We start from the raw sequence: 16,427 nt of genomic DNA on the forward strand, positions 1-16,427 counted from the left end.
GTTTTCTTCTAGTCTTGTGGAGCTATCTGCAAATATAGTAACAAAATTGTCACTTTTCACTTCATTTGTACTTTATTCACAAAATTACAATTCTATTATTTGTTATGACCTCTGTTTTTAATTTCCTTACACTAAAATAGTATGGGTGGTAAAGTTGTGAAATAAGTTTCGACTCGCAGTCACTTGATTTTAAAGTTTTATCATGTACAGGTGCGTGAAAAGAAAATGTACCTTCTCTTTATTTTGAAAACACCATAAAAGTTTTCTGTCTATTTCTTCTTGTTACCTTGTATGAACATTAATTTCTCCTGTCTTCTCAATCCCCAAAATTTGTATTTGTGTTATCTGGCACAGTACAATACCTTTTTTTTTAAAACAGCATTGCGTTAAAGTGAAAAAGATAGTATTTATTCCTTTTCTCCTAATGGAATAACATGTGTTATTTAGTTTGAAGAAAAAAAAGTTTCGACTGCCAGTCATATGTTTTTTAATTTATATCATGTACAAATGGTTGAAAAGAAAAGAAAAATGTACCAAATAAGACTTTTAATTCACTGAGTGGCTTCTCAAAAATAAAAAATAAATTCTCTGGTTAGTTTGTGGCAAAAAATTTCAGAAGAAAAAAAAATTCGTTTGTAATTTATTCTTTCTAAAAGACACAATTACATTATCAGCTATTACATCTGTCTTTTTTTTAAAGCAACTCAGTGAATTAAAATTTTTATTTTGTTACTGTTATTTAGACCTAACAAATTACGTCACTTATCTACATCTGATAACAACACACACCCACGACATTTCTTATCTTATCTTGATCTTGATCTGGTCAGAAGTGTTCCACCAATCACGACACGAATCCTTATCTCTATCATCACCCATAATTCCATATGCAAGCCAAAACAAGAACTGAAGCCATTGACACATTTGGGATATTCCATATTTGGGTTATGGAATACCCCAAACATTTGGAATACCCCAAATGTTTGGGGTATTCCAAACATTTGGAATGTTTGGAATACCCCCAGGGAAATTCCAAACATTCCAAACTCATGACGTCATCATCTCAACAACCAATCACGTCACGATTCCTTATCTTATCATGATTTTGATCTGGTTCAAAGTGCCTACCATACTACTGTTCCTCTTAGGGACTCGGGTTTTATATCTTCAAACCAGCCAGACGAATACACGAAAATACAGTCAATATATTCCATAATAATAATAATAATAATAATAATAATTCTATTGTAACAGGAGCTAACCGGTTTATACTACAAAATTAAAGTTTCTAAGAGCAAGAAGGTCTTTAGGCATAAGAAGCCTCAAAAATCTAGTTTCAGGTGTGCAATTTGCTGTAACGTAATTTTTTTTTTAGTTTAAGGGGAGAAATTTAGCACGAAAATGTGATTCATTTGATGGCAGCAGATTTTCATTAAAAGTGGGATTTTAAAACCCCACTTTTAATGAACACAATAACCACACGTCCAAATATACGTCCTGCTCTTCCTCTTCCCGCAGACAAACCAAACACGATTTCGGTTGCCAGAAGTACTGTAGTTAGTTTTGTCCTGTATGCAACCTGTTTCTGATGATTCTAATAGTGAAAAAAAATTCCATCCAAGCCTATCCTGCAGCAATTCCCAACAATGCTAATTCCCTTACTATTGCGTGTATCCTATCTTAGGAATCAAGAGAATGCTGCATAAACTGTATATTTTGATATAAGTTAAGTCACTCAGTTTGTATTTCTTCTTCATCTGTTGATTTTAAGATTAAATAATGAAATTATTTGCTCTGGATGCATCAGTTTCTATGATACGTTCATTTATTGTAATTACATGAAAGATTTTAAAGCCTTCATCAAGCAACGCATGTGTTTTCAAACTATGTGCAAATTTTCTTCACTTTATTAATACTGTTCTCTTATTTTCTTTTTTCATTAGGTTAGCCAGTGTGCAATTAATATTCTACCAAAAGTAATGGTAAGATAGTTTGCTGAAATTTTGTCAAATAAAATCATTTTTATTCGTAGTATGTTATTATCTAATTAACAAAGTATTAACGATTTTAAGTCAAATCAAAAATAACTGAACGCTTCTTGTTTGTAACTGAGAAATATAAGTTTGTCGAAAATTTTTTAGTTTGCTAGCAACAAGAGTTTAGTAGTCAAAAACTGTATATCTATTATTATTATTATTATTATTATTATTATTATTATTATTATTCCTGGAAATTCCAAGGAGTCGACAGACTCATCGAGGGAGGCCCTAACATTATGTCTGGAACAACTATTCAACATTCACACAGTATCTATCATATCTTGCCTTGAACTCATTCACGGTCGTAGCACCCACAACAGATCTGGAAGCTTATTCCACTCATTCACCAATCTCCAAGTAAAAAACCTAGCTCTAACACCCTTGTCAACCACGCTCTTGCCCAGCTTCCATGCATGGCCCCTAGTCCTCCCACCACCAGTCATATTTTCAAAAATATCATCTGGATCAATCTTATTAAAACCCTTCAGTAATTTGAATGTCTCAATCATATCACCCCTCCTTCGCCTATCGTCCAATTTCTGCAACCCACAAATTCTCAACCTATTCTCATAAGGTTCATTCCACAGACCTGCTATCATCTTGGTCACTCGTCTCTGGACCCTCTCCACTTCCTCCCCATCACGAAGAAACCCTGGTGCCCATAACTGGGCACAGAAGTCCAAATGGGGTCTTATCAAGGCTCGATACAGAGGAACAACAACTTGCTTCTCTCTGCATGTTAAAGTATTTTTCATAAGCCAAGTGATTTGGTGAGCTGTTTTAGTTACTTTTGCAATGTGCCCCCTAAACTTCAACTCCCTATCCACCAGCACTCCCAAATCCCTGGCCTCATCAATCTCCTGGAGTACGGTTCCACCTATGCGATATACTGCTGCTATTCTTTTCACCCCAAAGTGCATAACCTTACACTTTGCCACATTAAACTGACATTCATTTTTCCTTGCCCAGTCCTCCAAACTATCCAAATCATCCTGTAAAATTTTGACATCCTGTGCACTCACAATTGCTCTGCCCAACTTTGCATCATCAGCAAACAAGTGAACACTTCCTCTCAAATCCTTTCCAATATCATTGATGAACAAATTGAAAAGCAGTGCTCAAGAACAGAGCCCTGCGGCACTCCACTAGTCATAAGACGTCTTTTTGACTCCACTCCTGAATAAACCACTCTCTGGTATCTCTCCTTCAACCACCCTTCTATCCATCTTACCAACCCTATATCTATCCCCATCTGCTCCAGTTTACTGATTAGGGTTCCATGTGGTATACTGTCAAAGGCCTTGGCAAGGTCCAGTAGTATCACTGTAAACCGATTACCCCTATCCAGTTCAGCCGTCACTGTGTTATAAAACGTGAGCAAGTTACTGAGGCATGATCTACCCTTCACAAAACCATGTTGTCCCCCATATAATATCCCATTTTCATCTATCCAATCCTGTATTATTTTCTTGACTAATTTCTCTAAGACCTTGACAATGATTCTTGATATGCTAATCGGTCGGTAATTTACAACAGCAGTCTTGGAACCACCTTTATGCAGTGGAACTATTTTCCCCTCCTTCCACCCGCTCGGGACTAACCCAGACCCGAGACTCAAATTAAACAAAATGGTCAAGGGTACTGACAATTCTTTAGCTGCTTCTCGTACTACACGAGCTGGTATACCATCCAATCCCACAGATGTATTGACATTGAGGTTATGCAATAGACTACTCACCTCCACTTCATTCACCACAATTCCCGTATAATCTACTGGTTTATTCGTTTCTGCAATGTCACCACCTGGATGATATATTCTTGCAAAGTGCTGACTCAGTAACTCAGCTATCTCAACTGATTCAGTTACCTCCCTACCATCGGCATTCTTTAAAATCATTCTGCCATGTACATTTTTCCTTTTACTTGCTACATATCTAAAAAACTGTTTAGGATTCTCTTTAGCCTGCATGGCCAATGTTCTTTCGTAATCCTTTTTTGCTTTTCTTACCACACCCGTCACCCTTCTGGCCTGCGCTTTATACCGTTCATGTGCCTGCCGGTCACCTTTCTTCTTAAATTCCCTCCATAGTTGTTTCTTTTTTTGCAGCTCAAGCTTAATGGTGTTATTCATCCATTTAACCCCTACTTGATTTATTATTCGGACTCTAGGTATACAGTCAGCCATTGCTTCATGCAAGCACTTCTTAACTACCTCTCATGCACTATCAACTTTTCATATTAAACTATTCATCTTTTTTTTTTTAGATTTTATATTTCACACCTGCATTTTAATGAGCCCACAATCACTACCTTGTAAGTCGATTAAACTGACTGTAATTTAATTTCGTAATAAATATCAAATTCAACTGATAGAAAACCAGACTAGCATAAATCTATCACTAGTTTCATAAAGCAGCTTTAATACAGTTGTTTCAATTATAAGCCAAACTACAAGAGCATAGCTTGACTGAAGTTTCTGTGTTAAAGTGAAATAGGCTGCGTAAGCACTTATGTTATGCTAAAATAAAGAGCCAAAAGGCCTTAGTTCGGCGATGAAAAATTATATAAATGAAGTGGGTATTAGATCCAGCATTATTTCAAAGCAGAATGTAGAAACTATGAAAGTTTCTTAAGGTAAGTTGACCAGAGAGCTTACGAGAATGCACTCCCCGGTATTCACGTTGCCTTTAATGCTGTATCTAATATCCATTTGATTTATATAATTTTGCATCGCCGAACTGAAGCCTTTTAGCTCTTTATTTTAGTAATTACTTTTACTCACCAACAGAGAGTTCGTTTAAGAAAAATACGTCTGTGACATTTTCAGTTCCTTAGTATAAACGAGAGCTTTTGATCTCTTAAGGTTTTCTATCTGATCTCTGAGGAGAACCAACCATTTCGAAACAGCTCTCAGGTGAGTGAAAACTTATAAAAATGGACTAATAAAAGACGAATATATAGACGCTTGGGCCGCGCCTATGTCTTCTAAGTAGTCCATACTAAGCCAACTCGTGAATACCGGGGAGTGTATTCCGTTAAGCTCTCTGGTCAACTTACCTTACGAAACTTTCATAATTTCTACATTCAGCTTTGAAATAATGCTGGGTCTAATACCCACTTGATTTACATAATTTATGTTCTTTTTAAATATCCCTCCAAAGTATAATTAGATGACCATATATTATAATTCGTACCATCAGAAAGTTTAAAAATTTGGCAATGATTTAGAGTCCCTTCAATACTTTAACCAAAAATTAAACTTTTTCTATGCATATTTCTTAGAATTTATATTTAGCAATGAGAATTTTCTGATAGGCTCTGTTTCATTTCTGGTTCGCGAAACAGAACCTAGTTCTGGTTCACTAGAAACCATGGTGATGAACTCTTCACACAAGCTAACCTATTAGTCACAAGACTATCTCGTACAATCGCTTCAGAGCAGTTATTAGAGGACATGATGGTAACTTACTTTACTAGAGAGGCCCGTTTAGGCGCCCGATCTGAATTCCATTGAACATCTCTTGGAGAAGGGGAACACCCGAAATGTCCACAACAGGGACACATCGCCAACAGATCTAACGAAAACGAAGCAGCACGAATTAATTTGTATGAATCCTGAATTGCACGTTTATATCAAAGTGAGGTAGGATATTTTCCGAGTATTTCCAGAAACTCGTAGAGCTGATTTCTCAGTATGAAACTTTTGAAAGCTTGCAGTGGGTATCTGAAAAAAAAGTGGACACTTCGTGCCTGCACAGTTTCCACTTTTTTTAATTAATTAATGTTGTGTTCAAATTAAGTGGTGATATTCAATATCCACTTAATTTGAATAATTTTGCATCACCGAAGTGAACTCTTTTAGCTTTTTTATCTCAGTAATTTAATGTATTGTGTTCAAAAAATACGAAACGAATAGCAGTGAATACGAAAGCCAATGACGTCCACAAGTTATCGGATAATAATTAAAGCAACTTGAATTTACTATGCATTCGATTCCGTGAACGACTAAGACCTCTGGTCGGTTACGATGAAGGACTTACTTTAAGCTCCTTCATTGTAACCGAGAAGTCAATAAAGTCTTTATTGAATACATAAAGTGAATCAATGAAGTGAATTAACGAAGTTAACATTTATTTCATTGCATACAGTGAAAAACGTTTTCACTTCGTTATCTGCAACGACGAAATCGTTTTCCTTTCATTGTCAACACTATTTCACAAAAAAAAAAATATAAGAAATTAATTTCTGTGGAACAAAAGCAAAAAAAAAAAAAAAAAAAAAGGACAGAATTACATTTAGCATTGAAATTCATCGCATATAACGAATGGTTAGGCAGTCCACATTTCACGTTCCTTATATAGACTATAAGAAAAGTGGAAGTGTTCCATTCAAATTCATGTATTTTATCACACAGGCAGAAAGATCTTCAGGAGGCTAATGAAAATAAAGCTTAAGAAATGTAGGAAAGATTACTGTAAAAATTCCGAAATAATAAAAGTGACACATAAAAACGAAAACAGGGCATTCTGGTCTTCTAGAGTTATTATTTTTGAAAATTATTAAAAGAAATAAGCAGAAAAAGAAAGAGCAGCAGAAAACGAACTAGCAATGCAGTCGTAAAGTATATTTCAAAAGCCTGTGTAGAAAACGGAAAGAAATCTGAAATAAAGAAATGCGCTTGTACTAGATAATATTCGATTAGAAACTCTCAAATATGGAGGTATGAAAGTTATACAAGTACGATAGCTACACTGCATAATTCAAACGCTCGGACAGAAGATTGAAGTACAAGTCTCATGGCACCCATTTGTTAAAAAAAAAAAAAGAAAGAAAGAACAGTCACGATAGTATACTTGAGAAAAGGCAAAGAATATTGTAAAAGAGAGTCAACGAAGAACAAACTGTCTGAAGCCAATTAATTCATTATCAACTTTTTACTTTATGACACATACTTGAGGAATCATTTGATTATAAATAGGATTTTTGAAAGTTTTTTCACTTTGTTATATGAATACTATAAAGTAAAGATACTAAGAAATTATATTCTGGGTTTAATCCTTTATCCAAATGTAAATAGACAAAGTTTGCGCGTGAAGTAACTTCCCGACTGGGCAACCGTATATAGAAGCTAATGACTTCACTTCACTTGCCTTAGTATCCCATAATGCGAATCACATATCCTTACAGACATGTATAATGCTATGCATTATGGGATGGGTCACTACCCAGACTGGTTTCAATATTTATTGAGGTTTCATCATTGGGAAGCCAGACCCCTGAGAGATACCAAAGTTGAAGTAATGCAGAAGTTATATTTCCATATACAAGTAGCTAAAAGGTATCACCTTATTACCAAAATACTTTGGATTAGAGACAGACGTTGGAAGTTTTTCCACTTGGTTATACTATATACTTCGCTATATGATAACATATTATATACATGTCCGTAAGGATATGTGCTTTGCACTATGGGATACTAAGGAAATTGATGTGAAGTCGTTATCCTCTATATACCAGTTGCTCAGTTGTGAAGTTACTTCACGCGCAAACTTTGTTTGCTTACACTTGGATAAAGGATTAAACTAACAATATAATTTCTTGGCATCTTTAATTTATAAAAAGGATTTTTATTTAAGCTCTGCAAATCTGGAAAAATATTAAATTTTTTACGCCCAATGGTTGTATAACATGGTAAACAATAAAACTACACAACAGAAAACTTATTACATATGAAAGAAAAAATATTTAGAAAAATTTTTCGAACCGTCCTGCAAGTGTAGCTCAGTGGATGTGGCGTTTGCACACCACCGCGCTAGGCCGCACGAAGGAAGTCTTGGTATCGAGTCTAGTCGGCGACTAGAGGAAATTTTTCTAAGCCTTTTTTCGACCGGTTCCCGAGTTAGCCGATCTCTGGCACGGGCAAGCAGGTTTTTCCTCCCGGAAACTCGGGTTTTTCGTCCTGTAAACTCAAGAAAATCGACCGTAGAACCCACATTATTTCAGACATTAAATATATTGTGTTAGGGTTAGAGACCACGAGATGGCGGCACATTTGAGCCGTCTCTCTTCACTGCGTACCGCTTAATTAGTGATAGCCTTGGGCCATCTGTCTCTGATTGGGTACCAGTGGAGATTGAACTGCCCACTCAGTCTCCAAAAGTTAGATAGGGCTAAATGGCCTCGCCTACTCCCGTATATACGGGAATAAAAAGGCGTTAGCTGATTTTTTTTTTTGACCGTCCTGCAATCAAAATACTGGATTTTATGAAAGAAGACACAATGAGGAAGTACGAAATCTGTTTCAAATACCCAACATTCTATTATATATAATTAAGAGAAGTGAGTAGTTTGGTTATGTTTGGAGTGCAAATGGCCAGTTCACGAAACAAGGGCTTTCAAATTTCTGAACTTAATTTGTAACTTAGGTGTTAGAATTGAAAGATGAACAGTAAGATGTCCTGAAGTAATATTAAGTCTCAGATAAGGATGGAATATAATTTCATTGTGTTTCATCATCTACAGATCATATTAAGACGGGGATTGGTATCAAAGGCAAATGTATTAAACTCAGTTATTTACTTTATACTGTATACAGTAACGCACTCAGGATTTAATCTTGGGGGAGGGGCCGAGTTGAGTAGACGATTTAAGAATACACACTACACATCGCATACGACCTATGACTGAGCATCTGCAAGGATCGCTAATTCATAGAAATAGAAAACACAAAACAACATAAAATTTAAAAAAAAAAAAAGAATTTTAATTAGGAAAAGAATTTTGGAAATTTTTCTAGTGTTTTTTTTTTCCTTTTTGTTTGGGGGTTCAGGTCCCTCTCCCCCCGTCTGGGTGCGCCACTGACTGTGTAGATGATTCTATACTGTGTAAATTCAACACGAATCTTCAAGAGTCTTTAATGAAATCGAACGACTGCTACAAAAAAATCTCTCATGAAAAATTTGAAATAAACAGATTAAAATCCTATGGAAATAAAGAGGGAGATGGAAACATCAATTGCATTCTTAACAGAGAACGCGCCGAGCATTAAAACATTCAACATTGCTGAAATGTTTTATTGTCCTGTGAGTTTAGGCTCTGTTCATTTAGACATAATTTTTAGTTAAGATGATAAATATGGTAACAGATAATAGACTAAGCTTGCCAAAATAAATTTATATGGATAACAAAGAAATTAGTAAACACTAAAACATTGGTTGGTTTAGAAATGCAACAATTTATCCAAAAATATGGACATGACATATAAGGCCTCTGAAGAAAATTAGGGGAGTAGCTTTTTTTCAGCCACTCCCCAATTAAAAGAAAAATGGTTAAGAAAATTGTTTATAAGAAAATGATTAAGAAAATTGTTTATTACAGCTAATCATTGGTAACTAATATTAATTATGTAATAATATTGCAATTTCCTCTGCTCCTTTTGTGGTACATATTAGGAAAGGATGATGGTGAATGAAGCTATTTCTACTTCAACCGCTGAATAAAAGGTGAACCGTATAGACATCAGCCATCCTGGAATTCATGAGTGAATTCCTGATTAATCCAAATCACTTTCCATTCTCTCCAAATGCTTTCTTCATGTTCTACAAATAATAAACTCCATCCTTTATTGGTATTTCGTGGAATTTATCACATTTCCTTTCACCTGGTGTTTTAGTCTGACTTTGGGCACTCTGGGAGATGTGAAGTTCTTCCTCGAGAGGAGCTTAAAATACAAGTTCATTCCACAATACCACAACGGCAGTCTGCCCTTGCGAGAGATGCATCACTGAACCCATATGATTAGCTGGATGAAGACTAAATCCTACAAGCGGTTCCTTGAAGAAGGGCCATATAAGAAAAGATGTGAGGCCTTCCTACATTATCCTAATGTGAACAGATGGAATAGATTCAAATGAATACACTTAATACCTATTGTCGTAAATAGCACTGCTTTACACTGCTCATCGAAATGTATAGACGCTTGTTAATTTTCACACTAAATCTACAAGTAAATCCTTTATTATGAAGTTATTGTTACTTATGGTCAGCTTAGTTTCGTTTCAATAATATCGTCGATATAAATTTTTACATCAACGAAATAAAACGATATACACTACCTTTTAATAAATCTAGCTAGGATTTGACTTATAATTAGGCCTTACTGCTCTACAGGAACTCATGATTCCATATCTGCATTGTTAATTCATTGTGTGTTTCAAATCATGCTTGAAGATGCCCGCGATATGAGCAAAAATTCTGTAAATAGAAAAGGTGCTTTTTTTTTATATAAGTAGCCCAGATTGATTTTTCTTGTTTAATTAGTGTGCTTTTATTTCTGTACTTGAGTTAAAAAGTATACATTAAAATGCCGTTATCTTTCAGCACAAGCTTTCGGATGAAGAATTTTATCAGCTGGAAAAATATGAAGTAGGTTTTAAAATTTTCTATAAAAAAGAACTCAAATCTAGTTTATATACATAATATGATAAACAATAGGAATCACTAAGCAATAGATTTTATTTCTTAATATCTTATTTATATTTGTTTTACTTATTTTTATATCATAATATGAATCCCGTTACGAAACAAATGCCCATCCATGAATGTCATATTTTAATAAATTTATGATCTAGAACTCTCACAACTCTGTGTTATGAGGAGAAAGCATCATAAAAATAAAGCACCTTGAAAACATCAGACTTAATTTCTGCCTACGGGAAGATTAATCACTAGATTAATAAAATAAAAAAGGTTTAAATCTATCTATTAAACATATAAACAACCAAATTTTGATTGATTAGACAATCAATCAATTATTCATTGTCTAATTAATCGTTTAATTTTCGGCATTGAGACAACATCTTTCTAAATATAAAATAGGTTTATTAAAATATACAATACCCTGACAAGTTTCGTCGGACTTACAAAGGTGCAACTGTACAAGACTAGTAAAAACAATATAAAAATTAATTACACGCAATTAATGCTAAAATAGCATCAACCCTAGTACATATAAACAAAGTGACAAAAAACGTTGTTTTAACTAATATGTAAGCATTGGAACAACTTAGTGTTGCTGTCACGTTCTGTGGTATAAAACGATTATTCATTAACATTAACATTTCTGGCTAGATGGGTGAAGCAAAATTGCTTTTCATATTCCCCTTTGTCTTGTAATGGAAGAACTTTGAATGGAGTGTTTGTGAGCTATATGCTCGCCCATTGAGGGCAATGAAGTTAGTTGTGTTCAGCTGAACTTAAGATAGACTTTGGTCTTTTATATTTGTTGATTTCTGCTTCATTATATTCCCAGGCTTCCTTGATTAACGGGTTTGGATGCTTACTTGTCTTGGTAAAGAACTTCTCAGCTAGATTTATGAGAAAGGAAGAGATATAAGGGATATTAACTTCTCTATGGATCTGGGTGTTTCTTATAAACCAAGGGGCATCCAGAATCATCCTCATGCACTAATTCTGTAATCTCTGAAGTTTTAGAATGTTTGAATTTGCGGTGTGGCTCCATGCTGGGGATGCGTAAGTGATAACCGGTCGAATTACTATCTTGTAAATTGTTAATTTTGTTTGCGTGTCCAGTTTACTTTGTCTGTTGATCATAAGATAGAGCAGTGCTAAGACGTTGGATGTCTTTGTGGTAATGTAACTAATATGTTTGCTGAATAGGAGTTTACTATCAAGAATCGCTCCAAGATATTTAACATCAGTCTGCCATGGAATCTTTATTCCCAATAAATACATATCCTCCATGGTATGGACTTTCTTTCTAGTAAACAATATAGCTGAGCTTTTCTGGGGGTTAACTTGGATCCTCTAGTCTGCCATCCACTTTTCTAAAGTGTGTATGCTAGTTTGTAGTCTTTTAGTTGCCAGTTTTGGGCTCAGTGATCTTGCCATCAGTGCAGTATCATCTGCATATAATGCAGTGAATGTTGTTCTTGGGTTCAGAGGGATGTCTGCTACATAGATTGAAAACAGAAGAGGTGCCAGAAGACACAGGATCTCGGCAGGCGTACCTCAGGGTATGCCTGCCGAGATCCTGTGTCTGGTCGAAACCGTTTCACCGACCCTGACCTGCATATATCTGTCTTTCAGGTAAGAATGTATTATTTTTATTAACTTGACTGGAAAGTTAAATTTTATCAGTTTGTAGAGAAGGCCTTCATGCCATATTTTGTCAAACCCCTTCTCTGCGTCGATGAAGATGGCAGCTGTATTGAGTTTCCAGTTGAAACCTTTAGTAACGATTTCTACCAGCTGGTGCACTTGTTGAGCTGTACTGTGGGCCTTACGGAAGCCGAACTGTTCATTAGGCAAAATTCCTAACTCATCTGTTTCTGCTTGGAATCTTGAGAGGATCACTTTCTCTGTCACCTTTCCGAGGCTGGACAATAGGCTTATGGGTCTGTAGCTTTCGGGAAGGTGAGCATTTTTCCTTGGCTTCTTCAGTGGTATGATGGTGGCTGTTTTCCATGTAATAGGGAAATGCTGGAATCTAAAGATGGCATTTGTAATGTTGACGAGATGGACTATGGCCTTTCTTGGAAGTAGTTTTACTATTCTGTTAGTTATGCCATCCGGTCCTGGAGCTTTTTTATTGTTTAGATGGGAGATGATATTTATCATTTCTGCCGGATTTGTAGGAGTGATATGTTCCGAGTTAACAGTGTTCTGTCTTAAGGTTGTCCTAACATGACGATGAATCTTGTACATAAGGTTGATATTTAGATTTGTATAAAATGGATTGCACTGAGATTCTAGGTTATCTACTAGTGCTTTGGCTTTCTCTTCATCTTTGTGAACTGACCCTTTCTTGGTTTGTATAGGGGTATGAGTTGCTTTTTAGTGCGGATTGCTCTTAAGAATTTCAATATAGAATGATCTTCAGTATTGATGTTAGCCAATTTGGTTTCCCATTGATGGTTTCTGTGTTTTAGAAGAGCTTCTCGGACCTGCCTGTTTAGATTGTTCAATACTGTTTTATCTTGTGGGGCTCTGGTATTGTGGTATCTCTTCCTGGCTCTATTTTGTGCTCTGATTAGATCCATGATTTCTCCAGGGATACGGTTGGTTGGGTGGAAGACAGTGGATTGTCTGACTAATTCTATTGCTTTCCGAATTTGTATGGTTAAGTTATTTATTGCTGTGTCAATCTCTTCCTTTTTACTGATATTGGGCACTGGACCAATATGATCGGGAAGAACCTTGGCTAACTTGTCCCATGGTATGAATGTGTACAGAGGAGAGAATTGATCTGATGAACCTAGATTAAGCACTATGGGACTGTGGTCAGAAGCTAATTCGTTGACTGATTCCAATTTGAATCGGTATCTTAAATTTTTAAAGATGACAATGTCCAGCAAATCCGAGCCACCCGAAGGGCTGAAGTGGGTGAGCTCGGTAGGGCCTGCCACAACAACAGAGTTGAGCATTGCATAGTCGAAAAGTGTGTGACCTTTGGTGTTAGTTGATATACCAAGCTATGTGTTTTGAGTTGAAATCTCTGCTATTATTATGGAGTCATTTGGACCAAGTATGGAGTCCAGATCTGTTATCAGCAGAGGAATGCTTGGATGGTTATAAGCAGCATAGATCTTGAGACTCCCAGCATTGAAGGTATGTACCGCCACACCGGCCACCTCCAGGTTTACTGTTTCGGGCTTGTGTATTGTATTATGATTCAAATAACTCTTAATATATATGGCTGTGCCTCCACCTCTTGTGCCAATTCTGTCGTTTCTGTACATAGTGTATCCACGGATTTTTGGGTTATTAGCTGGTCTTAGGTGTATTTAACCAATCAAGATGATATCAGCACTGAGACGAGTTGAAAATTCTTGAAGTTCCAAAATCTTGTTCATCAATCCATTTGTATTCCATGCGATTATCTTAAGAGCTTTTGGTTTGAATTTATTATTCATGACAGATGGCTGTTATAATGTTTTGAGTGCCTTGCAGAATCTCTTTCTGGAAGATATTGAGGGGCATGTCCTGATGAATTCCTGCAGCATAGTAGCAAGTGAGGCTGTTAAAACGGATGTTATGTTGGAGCTTTCTAGCTCGAGAGATGTAGGAGGCTTAGTTCTTGCAGCCTCAGCATATGTTTTGGTCATGGTTGTTCCTTTCTGTGAGGTAGAAGGCAAGGTGTTTCGGACTGGAGGACGATCTGTTTGGTTGCTTAAAACGTTGTTACGTGGAGGAGCAAAATTGATTTTTGTTGGTCCTCGATTTTTTGGATTGGAAAGGCATCCCTTGTAGTTGGCGGGGTGTGGTCCTCTGAAGTTTGCACAGCATGCTGAAGTTGTGTATGGTTTGGTGCATGTGATGGTCTGGTGTCCGTCGTCGCACTTCAAGGCTGCCTTACATAATTTTTGGGCATGTTCAAACCTTTGGCATCTATGCCACTGACCTGCAGATGCTCTTTTCCTAAGAGGCTTAGTTGAAATTTTGAGACCCATGCTACAGTCATAGATCACAGTTCATAGATCTGCTTTTGTGTGTTGTTTATTTCCACCAGCACCAATGGCATTGGTCTTTTATCTGATCTGAGCATTCTGCTCACTTTAATTGGGGACAGACCCTGTCTGGAGAGATCAGTGGTCACATCTTGAGGAGTGATACCTTCAGCTGTCCCATGTAGAACTACCTTCAGGTTCTTTTCGCTGGGTAAAGTGAAGGTGTGATATGGGACGTTAGTATTGTCCATAAATCTGGTCATCTGTCTGTAATCCGAGACAGTAGTGGGTTGTATTTTAACTCCCTTATCTGAGTTTTTAGCCCATGAGAATGAGATGTTTCGTTCTCTGAAGGCTGATGAGACAGGGATCCATTTTTCTTTATCCCTTAATATGACTGGTGGTATCTTTTCTTTAGGACCATTGAGTGCTTCTATCCCTGTTGATTTGGGTTCCTCCACATTGGTTGAGATTTTCCTCTTCTTTTTGACCAATTGGAACTCTGTATCTGTTTCCAAGGTATGATAACTGCTGTCTTGGGATGTAGCATCTTCCATACTTGGGGAGTGTTCAAAATCTGATTGCGTGAGTTATGGGCTCTTCACTCATGTCATCCATATTTTCCTCTGCGACTGCTGTGTGTGTGTGTGGGTGGATGGGGGGTAATGTGTCAAAGAGCTTGAATTTTCCTGGCCAATTATCACTAAGCAGCTTTCCTAGTCTGAGGAATTCCATGTATACTTCCTCGAATTTGGCCTCATTCAGAAGTTTTCCCATGACAATAATTTAGAAATATGTTAAGACACAGATGGAGAAAGAGTAGAGATTGCTCAAGTGTTCCGAGCAAGTAAAGATAATCCTGTGAACTTTTGAGGGTCCACTAGCAAATCCCGTAGACACACCAGCAATAAGATGTCACGATATAAAACAATGGCAATACTAGCGGCAGTAGGCCTCGCGTATCGCCCTTGTAAATTCAATTGACTTACCTGGATAAACCACTATGGAAAAATAAAGTATCTCTTTATGGCAGCAAGCAATTAACTGCTATTACTAATGAATGAGCATAAATCGCTAAAAACATATCAGTCAAATTTACAATTCACCATCAATAATACACGAGACGAAACACTAACACGCGAGCCGCCATACTTGATTTCAAAAACGATTATTGACAATTGACAATTAACATTTATGTCTTTAGGGGTGAAGCAAAATGCTTTTCATATTCCCCGCTACCTGTAGTGGTTACAGTGAGGGTAAAATTTACGAGCAGTTTGCTCGCCCTGAATGGGCATGGAGATTACGCATCGTTATAGGAGGCTAATATAGCTTTTGGTCTTCTATATTTGAATATGTCCGTTGCCTCATATGCTGCAGGTTGCTGGACCAAATCGTTGGGATGTGTGAACGTTTTTAGGAAAAACTTGGATGCTAAGGATTGTAGAAAAGAGAAAATATAGGGAATATCTGTGTCTCTATGGAGTGGATTGTTTCTAACATACCACGGGGCGTTCAGTATCATTCTCAAGCACTTGTTCTGCACTCGCTCTATTTTGATAATGTTAGTATTAGAGGTGTGGCTCCTGGCCGGAGAGGCATAGGTGATTATAGGACGAATCGTCATCTGGTATAGCTGCAATTTGATTCTTTTGCTGCGCTTGCTATTTCTATTAATTAGTGGATAGATCTGAGCTATGGCTTTAGATGCCTTTGCGCACGTAGACTTGATGTGTTGGTTGAAAGATAGCTTATTGTCAAGAATCACACCCAGGTAATTTGTTTCTGTCTGCAAGGGAATTTTAGTATTGAATAGTAACATATCTCCTGTAGGAGACATTTCCTTTTTGAGAAAAGAACGGCTGAGCTTTTCAGGTGGTTGACTTCCAATCTCCACTTGGAGAACCAACCCTCCAGCTTT

General features: G+C 36.7%; 1 protein-coding gene across 1 annotated transcript in view; it reads left to right on the plus strand.

The window, feature by feature from the left end:
* The window catches only part of LOC150098007 (uncharacterized), a 134,116-nt gene that overhangs the window by 99,043 nt on the left and 18,646 nt on the right, over positions 1 to 16,427 (plus strand). Inside the window, exons 4-5 of the mRNA XM_090406389.1 lie at positions 1,944 to 1,982; positions 10,419 to 10,463. Coding sequence (XP_090262515.1) covers positions 1,944 to 1,982; positions 10,419 to 10,463 — 84 coding nt within the window. The remainder of the gene's footprint in view (positions 1 to 1,943; positions 1,983 to 10,418; positions 10,464 to 16,427) is intronic.

Source organism: Typopeltis vanoorti, chromosome 16 (assembly GCF_054136105.1).
Source record: "Typopeltis vanoorti isolate ZY-2024b chromosome 16, IOZ_Tvanoo_1.0, whole genome shotgun sequence".
NCBI lineage: Eukaryota > Metazoa > Arthropoda > Arachnida > Uropygi > Thelyphonidae > Typopeltis > Typopeltis vanoorti.